The sequence below is a fragment of the Balaenoptera musculus genome, chromosome 4 (genome assembly GCF_009873245.2).
Source record: "Balaenoptera musculus isolate JJ_BM4_2016_0621 chromosome 4, mBalMus1.pri.v3, whole genome shotgun sequence".
NCBI classification, from domain to species: domain Eukaryota; kingdom Metazoa; phylum Chordata; class Mammalia; order Artiodactyla; family Balaenopteridae; genus Balaenoptera; species Balaenoptera musculus.
Genome location: NC_045788.1, coordinates 79311544 through 79325035, shown reverse-complemented (window position 1 = coordinate 79325035; position 13492 = coordinate 79311544). Strand labels below are relative to the sequence as shown.

General features: G+C 48.4%; 1 protein-coding gene across 3 annotated transcripts in view; it reads left to right on the top strand.

Annotated features, from left to right (window-relative positions):
- Positions 1-11810, top strand: part of PLA1A (phospholipase A1 member A) — a 32802-nt gene extending 20992 nt beyond the window's left edge. The window contains exons 7-11 of one of the 3 annotated variants that reach the window (XM_036851493.1): positions 2116-2283; positions 3677-3766; positions 7248-7356; positions 10520-10684; positions 11349-11810. In XM_036851493.1, the coding sequence (XP_036707388.1) occupies positions 2116-2283; positions 3677-3766; positions 7248-7356; positions 10520-10684; positions 11349-11433 (617 nt within the window). In that variant the 3' untranslated portion in view covers positions 11434-11810. Of the gene's footprint in view, positions 1-2115; positions 2284-3676; positions 3767-7247; positions 7361-10519; positions 10685-11348 lie in introns of those variants that run through there. The other 2 variants (XM_036851494.1, XM_036851495.1) reach the window with 2 other exon arrangements.
- The last annotated feature ends 1682 nt before the right edge of the window (positions 11811-13492 follow it).

The following is a 13492-nucleotide window of genomic DNA, read 5'->3' as shown; positions in this document are numbered from 1 at the left end:
GGCGTCCAGCACTGGAGCTTGCTGGATGCCCTATGCCATGCCCAGCTCCGTTGGGTGGAGCTGGGTCTTAGCATTGAGACGGAGATTTCTTGGAGAGTTCTCGCCGATTGATATTATGTGGGGCCAGGAGGTCTCTGGTGGTCCAGTGTCCTGAACTCAGCTCTCCCACCTCAGAGGCTCAGGCCTGACACCAGGCCGGAGCACCAAGACCCTGTCAGCCACACGCCTCAGAAGAAGAGGGAGAAAAAAAGAAAGAAAGAAAATAAATAAAATAAAATAAAAATTATTTTTAAAAAGTAATAATAAAATAATAATAAAAACAAGAGAGCAACCAAACCAATAAACAAATCCACCAATGATAACAAGTGCTAAAATCTATACTAAGATAAACATAAAAATCAGAAACAAATCAGTTACAGACAGCAAACCCCAAGTTTACCATTGCTCCCAAAGTCCACCACCTCAATTTTGTGTTGATTCGTTGTCTATTCAGGTATTCCACAGATGTAGGGAACCTCAAGTTGATTGTGGGGATTTAATCTTCTGCTGCTGAGGCTGCACGGAGAAATTTCCCTTTCTGTTTGCACAGCTGCTGGGGTTCAGCTTTGGTTTTGGCCCTGCCTCTGCGTGTAGGTTGCCCTCAGGCATCTGTTCCCGGCCCAGACAGAAGGGGGTTAAAGCAGCGGCTGATTAGGGGGCTCTGGCTGTCTCATGCTGGGGGGAGGGAGGGGTACAGTAGTTATAATTGGAACGCAGGGTGAGCCTGTAGCAGCAGAGGCCAGTGTGACATTGCAACAGCCTGAGGCGCACCATGTGTTCTCCTGGGGAACTTGTCCCTGGATCACGGGACCCTGGCAGTGGTGGCTGCACAGGCTCCCGGGAGGGGAGGTGTGGAGAGTGACCTGTGCTCGCACACAGGCTTCTTGGTGGCTGCAGCAGCAGCCTTAGCGTTTCATGCCCGTCTCTGGGGTCTGTGCTGATAGCCGCGGCTTGTGCCCGTCTCTGGAGCTCGTTTAGGCGGTGCTCTGCATCCCCTCTCCTCGTGCACTCGAAACAATGGTCTCTTGCCTCTTAGGCAGTTTCAGACTTCCTCCCGGACTCCCTCCCTGCTAGCTGTGGTGCACTAACCCCTTCAGGCTGTGTTCTCGCAGCCAACCCCAGTCCTCTCCTTGGGATCCGACCTCCGAAGCCCGAGCCTCAGCTCCCAGCCCCCGCCCGCCCCGGCGGGTGAGCAGACAAGCCTCTCGGGCTGGTGAGTGCTGGTCGGCACCGATCCTCCGTGCGGGAATCTCTCCGCTTTGCCCTCCACACCCCTGTTGCTGCGCTCTCCTCTGTGGTTCCGAAGCTCCCCCGCTCCTCCACCCGCCGTCTCCTCCAGTGAAGGGGTTTCCTAGTGTGTGGAAACCTTTCCTCCTTTACAGCTCCCTTCCCGAGGGGCAGATCCCATCCCTATTTTTTTGTCTCTGTTTTTTCTTTTTTCTTTTGCCCTACCCAGGTACGTGGGGATTTTCTTGCCTTTTGGGAAGTCTGAGGTCTTCTGCCAGCGTTCAGTAGGTGTTCTACAGGAGCTGTTCCACATGTAGATGTATTTTTGATGTATTTGTGGGGAGGGAGTTGATCTCCGTGTCTTACTCTGCCATCTTGAAGGTCTAACGCATTGGCTTTCGTGGATGGACTGTGAACTGTGGGGGACTCCCCTGATTGTCTTGTTGCTGGGTTGGGTATAATGAGGTTGTAAAAAATTGGTTGTGTGGGTGATGCTGAAGAAGGTAAAAATGTACAGACAGATATCCGTTTTGAGAGGGAGGGTCAGGATCGCCAGCTCTCTGTATGCTCCCATTTTCTGAAAGAGAGTTTTTATGATCGTGGAAGAATGGGTGTGTATGTAAACAATTTTCTTGGTAAATTAACTAAGTTATCCAGGAAAATTAAAAAGAAAAGTGAGAGTGTAGTAACCATGTTCATTAATATTTTAAAAATGTGGCTCGGGGGACATCCCATGTATTTATAGCCTGTTGGAGTATAAAATTCAATAGAATTACAGTAAGTAGCATGGAGGGAGTTTCCATTTGTCTTGAACTGAAACCTTCGTTGTGTTCTTTCTGCCCTGTTCAGGCTACAGTTATCTGATCTGTGATCACATGAGGGCTGTGCACCTCTACATCAGCGCCCTGGAGAATTCCTGTCCATTGATGGCCTTTCCTTGTACCAGCTACAAGGTCTTCCTTGCTGGACACTGTCTGGATTGTTTCAACCCTTTTCTGCTTTCCTGTCCAAGGATCGGTAAATGCTACCCCTTTGGCTTCCTTTGACAGTTTGGGGAAAGTTCAAGTCTTATCACCTCTTTAAGTCCTGATCTCCTATGGTCAAGAGGTCTATCCAAGTGGGGTAAAGAAAACTTAAGCAATGAGTCGTTCAGCCTGTCCTCACCTGGAAGGTGGTGTTTAGCTCTCTGCGTCCCACCCCTCACCCTCTATACTGCTACCTGATGCCATACTGGCTCTGCATACAACCCTCACACACACACACACAGGCACTGGCATGTAAGTCCAGCCTCAGGATGCTCTCCAGAAGCACTGGTATAGTCCAGATTGCCTGTACCCACTCTCGGACCCGCTGCTCACCGTAGGTCTTCCTTGCTAGGCCAGCCGTTCTCCAAATCCTGATAGGCTGTAAGTCAAAGTGTTTTGGGGGAATCCCCGAGGCTGGCACACTGTGCCCACCTTAGAGGTGTGAGCCCACATGCCAGCTGGAGGGGTTCCTAACTGCCGAGTGGCCTGGGCACACTCCTGGATGATCCAGGCCAGTCTGGAGAGAAGGGCTCAGGAAGGCTGAGGCTCCAGCCTCAACTCACCCTGTGCAGATCATGGCTGTGAATATCCTGGGGTCATCCAGTGTGGAGGGCTCCAGGAAAACGCCTGGGTAGTGTAAATGGGTCCTCCCCCTCCCTCACTCTCCCACTTCCCACTCCTGGCTGCCACTCAGAACCGCAGCAGCCTGCCATTGCTTATAGAAATGAAATGAATATCAGCTTGACAAAATGTTAAAGTAGGGGTGGTTTCCCATAATAAAGCAAATCAACATTACTTCCTACTCATCGGGCATATGTCACTGTTTCCCACAGATGTGATGGACCAGACGGTTTAACTTCACAGTGCCCCGCCTCATCTCTCGCTAGACTTTCCCTTTTTTCCAAACACCGCAGGGATTGTAACTACTCATACTGCCAAGAGTACTTCATGTTTCCTCACCCTGTGTCCCTTTGCCCAGACTGTACTTTCTGCCTGGAATGCCCTTCTCTGACTTGTCAACCACTATTCTTCAGCGCAAACACCTCCCTGTGCTCCAGTGCGCAGGATACAAATGCCATTAAAACAACTGTCATATAGATTGTTTTGCAAGTTGAAGACATCATTTCAAATTTCTTATAAATACTTCCTGGGAATGGGCCAGGTAATCTGCAGAATGTATTTTTTGTCTACCTATATGTTTATTCCCATCTGGATGGGGTTGCTTGTATCCCAGGACTCACTGCAGGGCATGGCACATCATGAGTATACGGTGCAGTTGTCTGTGGAATAAATGGGTGCATGAATTAATCGATACATGGCTGGGTGCTGTGGAGCCCTGAAATGACCTCCTCAGGGCTCTGCTGTCTTTGCTTCTTTATCTCCAGGGCTCGTGGAACAAGGTGGTGTTAAGATAGAGCCGCTTCCCAAGGAAGTGAGTGTCTACCTCCTGACCACTTCCACGGCTCCATATTGTGGTGAGTGCGGGCAAATGAGCTGCTCAGCTCAGCCAGTGTGCTGCCCAGCTGAGTCCAGGGCTCCGTCTTGGGCTGTGTCCAGCCTAGCATGGTAGCTGAAGTGGGAGGTGAAGAACTGGGGCAAAAATGCCATGGGAAGGGAGAGGTGGGAGACAGCAGCAACTGGTCTTAGATGGAACCAAAACTTTTCAGAGCTAGCCCAAACCACTGCTCTATGGATGAGAACCTGGGGGCGTCTTACCTTACTGTCGGTACACTGGTTCTCATTCCTCCCCACCCCAACATGGAAACCTGCCTTCCAGTGTAGGTTCTCTCTGGAGTGGTATTTGGGAGTACCTTTTGGATTTCTCCTTCCTTCATACATTTCCCCCTCCTTATTGCCCATCCTATGTGTCTCCCACTCTGGCAGCCCTCCTAGGTCAGGATCCGTGAGGAATACTGAACCTTCATATACATATTCCAGCTGTTTACTATGGCTCCTAACCACTGCATTTCATTGAAGCTAAGATGCCAGCGATTGTGAGAGATGTTTAATGTGAGAGAAAAGGGTGTCTTAGAATCTATGACATACATTACAGGCTGAACCATCCTCCTTCCCTATGCTATTTTCATCTTAACTAGGTTGACTATACTTCCTGATTTTGTTATCCTGGGGTCCTGTTATCCTGGTTTATTGTGTGTTCAGAATAGAAGTACGCTGGTTTGGATGGGACATTATATGACCACCCTAATTCTAAATGATTTTCTGATCAGCTGGTGTCTGGTTGGTTGGTGGAGGGATCTTTGTGGCTATACCTTCCTGGTACTAGAGGGCCTGGTGAAGTGTGAGACAGAGCCCGAAGCTCAGGCTCTGTGGTCACTCAGACCTGGATTTGAATCTCGGCTTCTCCGTTTACCAGCTGTGTCATCAGGAGCAAGTTTTTTTTAACCTTTCTGAACCTCTATATACTTATGTGGAAAATGGGAAAAATAACAGTACCTATTTCAAAGAATCAATTGTGAGGATAAAATAAAATACCTAGTACACAGACAATCACCAGCACAGTGCTTGGAACTCAGTAAGTAATAATTCCCTTCCCTCTGTCAATGGGAGAATTTGGGAGACGAGATGGGGGTGTTTCTAACTTCATGCCAGAGAGAATACGTGGTTACTTCTTAGGAATAAAGTGGGTTACAAGAGTCATCGGTGGGCTTTCCACATGTATCAGCTCATCTGAGAACCCAGCCCCGAGCGGTGATGTGCCCAAGGCTACATGGGTGGGTGAAGAAGTCAGCATTCAACTCCAGGTCTTCTGACTCCAAAATCTTTACCTTTTCCAGGTCATCATCTGCCTCCATACTTCTGTCTCTGCCCCCTCTTCCAAGAACCCGCTCTTTTCAGCTGTATTTCTCAGTTACTCTTGGGTCTTGCCGCCCCTCAGAGGCCAGCCTGAGGGAGGACCTTGTCTGGGTCGGAGGCAGGGCTGCTGGGACCAGACACCCCGTTTCTACTTCCAGCTCCAGGGCAGCTTCACGGCGGCTCCTCTCTGTACACACAGCCAGGGAGCCCGAGGAACACCTGGAAGTTAAAGGCACTTTTAGGTCCCTGCTAAGCGTGATTCACCAAGCCATACATTTTCTGACTGTTTCATTTTTGTTGTGAGACTCCCTCCCCATTCCCCCAGAAGGATGGCTGTGTCTGTTTAAAAACCTCAGCGGGCCTGCCTCCTCTGAGCCTTCCCTCTCCTGGGGGTGGGGGGTACGGGGCGCCCACCTGGCAGCCCACCTGGCAGCTCCCGCTCTTACCCACTCCCAAGCCATCATGGCACTGAGCTCCCATTGCCCAGCACTCTTGGCCTGCAGTCACCCTTGGCCTCTGCCAGGCAGGCATCAGAATGGACAGAGAATCTTCTCCAAAAAATTCATTTTTCTAACAATATTACTTTTCTCTTGTAGAGCAATGTTTCACCCGAAATGTTTTCTCCGCATCACCTCATTTAACCCTCATCATGTTCTGTGAGGTGATGTTGGGAGTTATTGATTATAGATGAAGGAACTGAGGCACAGAGAGGTTCACTGACTTAGGCAAGGCGATACAACTAGTAAGCAGCAGGCCTGGCCTTGGACCCAGTTCCCCTGGCAAACCATCCAGGGCTCATGTGCTGTTTCCCATGTCATGTTCCCAAGCAGGTTGGATTTCACTACCAGCTCCCACCCACCCAACGTTAGCAGACCTGGCCCTCCTAGGGCTTTCAGGGTAATCAGAGAAGAGAGAAGCAGAACCTCAGGAAACTTTCTTAATCAGTGATACATGCTGATAAAGGAAGAAGCGATATAATATATCAAACTCAGCCCAGAGAATTAAATTCCTAAAGCTATGTAATTTAGCCTTTTTTCCACATTGCAAATATCCACTCCAGTTCAGCCCTTGCCCATCAACATAACAATCTGCATCCATAATAAACAACTGAGAAAGAGAGACAGAAGGGACGTGGCATCTAATATTCCGCTCTGTGGAGGGGGGAGCGTGTAGCGCTCTCTTGTCTTCTTCTGGGTTCCTGGCAGTGAGTCCTGTTACTAACCCCATGAGCCCCGATGGACCACATCACTCCTCCAACTTAGACTGACTCTCCTTAAATTCACTTAGTCCCTCCTCCCAATATTCACCCATAAAACATGACAAATGAAAAAGTACAGGTAGGGCAGAGCTCTAGCTATGTCCCAACCACCAAAGGAGTCTGTGAAAATGTTCGGAGACCGAAGTCACTGCATGGTGCCACCAGATGGGCTTACCCCTAAATGAGGAAAGGATGGGGTGCTGGGGAAGCTGTAATCCTTCTTAACCTCTCTTGTCAAAGGGACAGCAGGTCTTGGGATATCACCGTGAACCAGGCTGTTCAGCCAGTCTGTGTCGACAATACCAGCTTTGAGAGCCTCAGTGTCTGTGCTGCCCAAGTGGGTGGAGATGCCACACAGGCACCCAGCCACCACAGGGAGGGCAGTAGTCATCTCCTGCACACGTGGTGGGTTCCCCGACACAGGGTGTATGCTAAGGGGGGGAGGGGCGTTGCTCTATTTTATGAGTTAATTGTTTAGTATAAGATAGACCCTTTTTGGTTCTTTCAAAATCACACCATCAGGATAATGTCACTTGTTGGTAACAAAGAGTGACACAGTGCCAAAGAGTGGCACATTCTAGGATTAAAAGTAATAATAAAAACTATCATGTATTGAATGATTCCTAGGCACAGGCACTGTCTAAGGACTTTATATGCATTAACTCATTTAATTCTCATTCAGACCTGTGGGGTATGTAATTTTATGATCCCAATTTACACTAGAGGAAGCTGAGAACCTGCGACAACAGGTAATCTGCTCCAGGTCACACAGCTGCTAAGAGCTAGAGCGAGATTTCCTAACTGCCCTGCTGCTCTCTGGGACATTTTGTGCATTGCACCCACTGATCTCTGGCCCAGCTGTCTGCTCTGCTTTGGTTTCCTAGTGCACCACAGCCTCGTGGAGTTTTACTTGCAGGAGCCGAGAAACAAGGACACCTGCATCACGGTCACCTTCCTTAGCAGCAGCGTCACCTCCTCGGTCAAGATCACCATGTACGTAAGCGTCCCACATGGCTGGCTTCTCTCCTTCCATTTACATACATGCACATATAGCCCAGGACAGGCACTGTGTGATCACTGATGGGTGGGTGGAGCCAGCTGAGCTGGGGATGGGGGTGAGGGTGGCACATACCACAGATGGACCCACAGACACATGCTGGGCAACTGTTCCAGGTTCAGGATCAGTACTGGGTCCAAGTATAGTGTATTCAGACAATAGCAGACAAGCAGGCAGACAGCAGTAATGGAATGTCCCAACAGGTGGTGAGAATTTGGGGATTGGGTCCCTGATAGGAAACAGCGTCAGGAATCCAGGCAGGGGGCATTAGGGATGTCAGCAAGTAGGAAGGCCTCAGCCATTGGCCCAGGGAGGGCTGGCCAGAGCCTGGGAAGCACCTACTCCTGGGCGGAGGGGTGTGAGGAGAGGGGAGCAGTGCTAGATGGGTTTCTAGAACAGACTCTCAGGCAGAGGGTCAGTTAGCAAATGAGTGCAAGGTGAGGGCCAGCTGGGTTGATGCTGAGTGGTGCCAATCCCTGGAACTGGGGCTGATTTCCTTCCTTTGTTGGGTCACACTTGGGCCTTGCAGCTGGTGGGGCCAGGCTTGAGGTAAGCAGGCAGAGAGCCTCAACTGCAGGGAGCCGCAAGCCTGGCAGGGGACAGGAACTCAGCAGCAGTGGTGCATGTTTCTTAAAAAAGTCATTGGTTAGTTATTCACAAGCCAGCAGGAGACAGACTAATCAGATAAATCACTGTCTCAGTCAGGGCTCAGTCTGGAAACCAGAGCCCAAGCCAGGCACTCCAATAGAAGGAAATTAACACAAAGAGCTAATTACAAATGTGCTGGGAGAACTGAAAACCCAAAAGGAGGGTGGGGAGGCAATGCAGAGATCAGCAACAGGAGTCTCTCCACCCCAGAGCCCGAGGGACAAAGCCAGGTGGTGTTGGTAGAACAAGGAATGGGATGGGGGGTGGAGGGTGGGAATGATTGGCAGGAGCTGGAAGCAGGGAGGAAACGCAGCTGCTCCGAATCACTGCCTGAAGCAGTCTCCCCCCTGTGCCGGGGAGCCTGAGAAACGTGGTTTGCAGGGGGATGGATGGAGCACAAACAGGGATGTGACCAGTGCCCATACACAGAAGTGCACAATTGTCAGCAGTGGCAGGGGCTACGAGAACAAATAAGATAGAGCCTGACCAAGTGTGAAGAAACAGTGTTTCTGAAGATCTGAAGGATTTGGAGGATCCTTCCCCCCAGACCAGGGGTTAGTGAGATACGACACGGGGAGCAGACAGCAGTGGGACCAGGCATGGGGAGAGGAGGTTGGAGGGGCAAGTCAGGGTCAGACCATGCCATGCCTGGAAGGACAGGGTAGGGATTTTGGGTTTTATCCTGAGAGCAGTTTGGAGAGCTGCTGGGAATTTTAAGCAGGAGAGTGACGGGATCAGATTTGGGTTTGGAAACATTTCTCAGGCTGCAGTGATGGACATTAACGGTGCTGTCAGGGAAAGACAAGTTTCTGCTGGGAGGAGCTCACGTCTGGGCTCCCAAACACTCTGCCACCAGGCAGGGTTCCAACTCACCCAGGCCGCACAGCACAGGACAGCAGCCAGTCAGGACACCCACACAGATCTTGGGGTGGCCACGTGAGCCTTGCAGTTTATAGCTGAGTAATTTTCATTAGACCAGTTCAAGGTCACGTTACTTCTGCAAGGGTGTTTTTATCACCTTTCCGGCCCACTGGTAGATGAGCCGACACTGGCAGGAATCATGACAATGACACACGACTCTGGCTGCTTGTTAGAACCACCTGGAGAGCTTTAAAGAATACTGACAGCAAGCCCCACCCCAGACCAGTAGCAGTAGAATCTCCAGGTATGGCTTCAACCACTACACTGTTAGAAGCTCCCTGAGTGATCGGTAATGGACATCCACAGATTCCTTCTTCTTTCTCCCCAAAGAGATTTGCGTTACTGTTTCGAAGAAGGCTATCAGAACATGATTATCTTCAATTCCTTTGTTCTTGTTTCCTCTTGCAGAACAGAAATTGAAAAGAAGGGAGGGGGTTTATGTGTGGTCTTTCCCCTACTTTCTATAACTTTGTGAAACCCCAAGATTTCCTTCCAATTAGAAAATTTACCCAGGCCAAGTCCCCAGGCCACTCACTCACAGTGTCCTTTGTAGCCCTTCTAGTTTGCAAGCTCTCCATCCAAGCAGACCCTTAAAGTGAATAATCTTCTTATTTTTTCCTCTGAAATACTTCAAAACACTTTTGAAATCTAAAAAAAAAAAGAAGAAGAAAGAAAGAAAGAGAGAGAGAAACTAAGAAAATGGAACAGCTTTTAAACAAAGTTTTACCGAATCATCCTCAAAAGGACAAAACAAACTATATGACTAATCCTGGGTTAGAAAGTACACAAAGAAGACATTTCATCAGTGTGAAGAGGCCAGAAAGGAAAGGGAAACCATGCTCAGTTTAGACAACACCCGGTGCCACAGCGGAGGGGAAAGCAGCACCCTCCGGGCTCTCCCTCTTTCTCACAATGCCTCTTTCTGAGCCCAGAGGGGACTGGAACAGGCCAGAGCAGGGCACAGGGGAGGGGGGGCTGGGGCTTAGACCTAGGGCTGTGTGACTCCAAAGCCACAGCTGGGAGGAGACCACACCTGGACTCCACCGCAGCTCTGTCTGGCTTCGAGGCCTGTTGTGTGTTTGTTCACTTGTTTCCATCTACACTTTCACACTCAGTCTAAAATAGAGTAGTCCTCACACAAAATTCTTGGAACTGAACATCCTAGAAGAGGCCTCTACTTCCAGGTAGATGGACCTGAGACTGAAGATATTCACTAATCAGCATTCATATCTTCACTAACCTGAATTCAGATCTTCACTAACTCGGACCCTTTTCCAGATGTGAAAATCCAAGGGCTACTATTTTGCTGCAGGGTCCACTTATTTACTTTCAAAAAGCAACACCTATTTTCTGCATCACATTCAAAGCTGTGAGGGTGTGGGCCGAGGGGCTGGTAAGGGTGATGCAGAGGACCGTGGAGCCCACCTTCCAGGAACTAACGGACCGGGCTACCCGCAGAGCCCCTAGGAGCCAAGGGGAGGCAAAGGCCAAACATGTGCGGCAGTAAGTTACTTTGCCTTTCCCTTACAGACCTAGACAGCAACGCCACGGGAAAGGAATCATAGCTCACCCCAGCCCTCAGTGCCAGATAAACCAGGTGAAACTCAAGTTTCAGCCTTCCCACCGAGTTTGGAAAAAAGACCGGACTGTCATTATCGGGAAGTTCTGCACTGCTCCTTTGCCCATCAATGACAAGTAAGCCCCGTATCCACCCCACCCCAGACACACCCACAAGGACCAATCCTGACCTTAGATGTGGCACTTGCTGAGGTGCAATCTCATCACGGGTATGAGCTTCCTTGATGCGGAGGTGACAAAGACCCAGGGTCACCTCCTGCAGGGCCATCTTGGGTTGGGACGCTAAGAAGACAAAGAGGTTGGACTTAAATTCCCCATCCCCACTTTAATATAAGAAACTCCATTTTAACTGAAATATATATATTAAATATGTATAGATAATTATAACATACAATATATATAAAATATATATTTATATATATATATATGTTTTATTACCTGCTATACTTAGTTTCTCTGTAAGATTTTATTGGAACAAACATTGCTCATTGCATATTTCCTCTTCTTTGGCCTCCACTGGTCACAGTCGTGGGTGTGGATCCAGAATCCCTGTCCCCTTTACCCTGCCTCTAGTAGGCATTTATATTAGTCTTACAACACCTGGCCCTCAGAGGACAGGAGTGGGCTCGTAGTAATCCAAGAGTAATCATCCCATAGACGATTGTAGAATTCTTTCACCTGACATCACGGAAACACAGGCGCACGCAACTCTGAGCCCTCTCTCCTGACCAACCAGGAACCTGCCCTGAGGACACACCCTCTTGTTGCTCTTGTCTTGCAGTAAAAAGACGGTCTGCCTACCTGAGCCAGTGAACTTACAAGCAAGTGAGACTGTTTCTCATGACCTGAAAATAACCTGTATATAGTTAATATAAGGGCAGGATACAGCTCCCTGGATTGGGGGTGGCGGTTCAGCTTATTCTAAGCCATTACTACTAAGAAAGAACGCAGAAGTCTTGGTTATTTTCCCCATAATTAGCCACCTTAGAGAGGAGAGAGAGCTCATTTTACAGAGCTTTATCTCCATTGTGAATTTAAAGAAGCTTACAAAGATACCATTTCAACTTTCCTATTCATACTTAACTGCAATTGCCCCATATCCTTGGACATCTGTACCTAGGATTCAATAGAAACATATACAGGAAAAAGGCTCTTTTTTTTTTTCTTTTTCAAATAAAACTCCATGGAATATCTGAATCGTTTAATTGTTTTATTGGTATGGAATTCTGTTGTGTACAAAAAATGTGATTTACGGTCTGTGGGATTGGAGAAAACAGTAAATGCTGAATTCTCTATATTAAAATAGCAATTGTGAGACTTTCCTGGTGGCCCAGTGGTTAAGAATCTGCCTTCCAATGCAGGGGATGCGGGTTCGATCCCTGGTCAGGGAACTAAGATCCCACATGTCACAGGGCAACTAAGCCCGCGTGCCGCAACTAAGAGCCAAGGCAGCCAAATAAATAAATAAATGTTTTTTAAAAATAACAGTTGGAAAGAAGTGCTTGGTGTAAGAGAGGGGGTGGAGGGTGGGGAGGGAGATGGTGCCACTCACCATCCCTTACCATTGCCTTCTCTGGGTATCTGGAAGGTTTGGGGGATCAGAGAGATCTTTTGGGAATATAGGTGGATTTTCTTTGGGTCAGTGTTTCCCAGACTTTGATGTTTATAAATAACCTTGTATCAAGCCACAGTCCAACAAGAAACAGATGGTGTGCTCAAATTGTGTAATTTGAGAATTTAATAAAAGAACTATTTATAAAGGTGTTAGTAGGAAGTGAGGAAACCACAAGGGACAGTGCAGTTCCCTGGGACTGGGGGCAGTGGGAGCTACTACCGTCCTATGTCTGAAGAGGCCAGAGGAAGGAGCACCAGAGTCTGGAGACAGAGAGGCCTGCGGGACCCTTGGTCAAGGAACAGTCATCGGGCAGCAATCCTGCAGGGAGAGAACCAGGGAAAAAGATTCTCCACCCTCACTCTTCTTTCCTTCCCCATTCTTCTGGTACTCCCACTGAGTGATTGCAACCAGAAGCCAGAAGGCAAGAGGCATGTTGATGTGGCCCCGGGGTATAAATCAAGGCAGAGAAGGGTGAGAATGGCTGCGATGGCCGTGGGAACAGACAGAGAGACATGACATACCTTCACTGCTTTCTCCATAGCCAGGTACTATTGGATTCCTCTATACTTAATGATTTTGTTTAACTCTTAAAAACCATTTTAACCATTTTTAAGTGTACAATTCAGTAATATTCACTACATTCACATTGTTGTGCAGCCATTACCACTATCCGTCTCCAGAACTTTTTCATCATCCCGAACTGAAACTCTGTCCCCATTAAACAGTAACTCCCCATTGCCCCTCCCCCCAGCCCCTGGTGACCACCATTCTAATTTCTGTCTCTATGAATTCTACTCTTCTAGAGTACCTGATACAACCATACAGTATTTACTTTCGTATCTGGCTTGTTTTACTTAACATAATGTTTTCAAGGTTCATCCATGTTGCAGCATGTGTCAGAATTCCCTTCCTTTTTAAGGGTGAATAATGTTCCATTGTGTGTATAAACCACATTTTGCTTATTGATTCATCCATCAGTGGACACTTGGATTGCTTCCACCTTTTGGCTATTGTGAATAATGCTGCTATGAACATGGGGATACATACAATGTTTGAGAATTTTTTTAAAAAAACCTAAATAAATGGGCTTTGAAAGGAAACTGCTGACTTGCCGATTCACTCTCCACAGTAAAGGCTGGGTGAATGATGCAAGCAACAGGCTGCAACTGCTCCAACTGGGCCAAGTCACCTAGGTCACCAGGAGAGAGAGGGAGCCTTTGTCGGAAGTACAGGTGATGCATTGTGAATGCTCACAGACACACTTTGTTTTCTGCACCGTCCACCCCAGTCGGTAGAACAACATGTTTGAA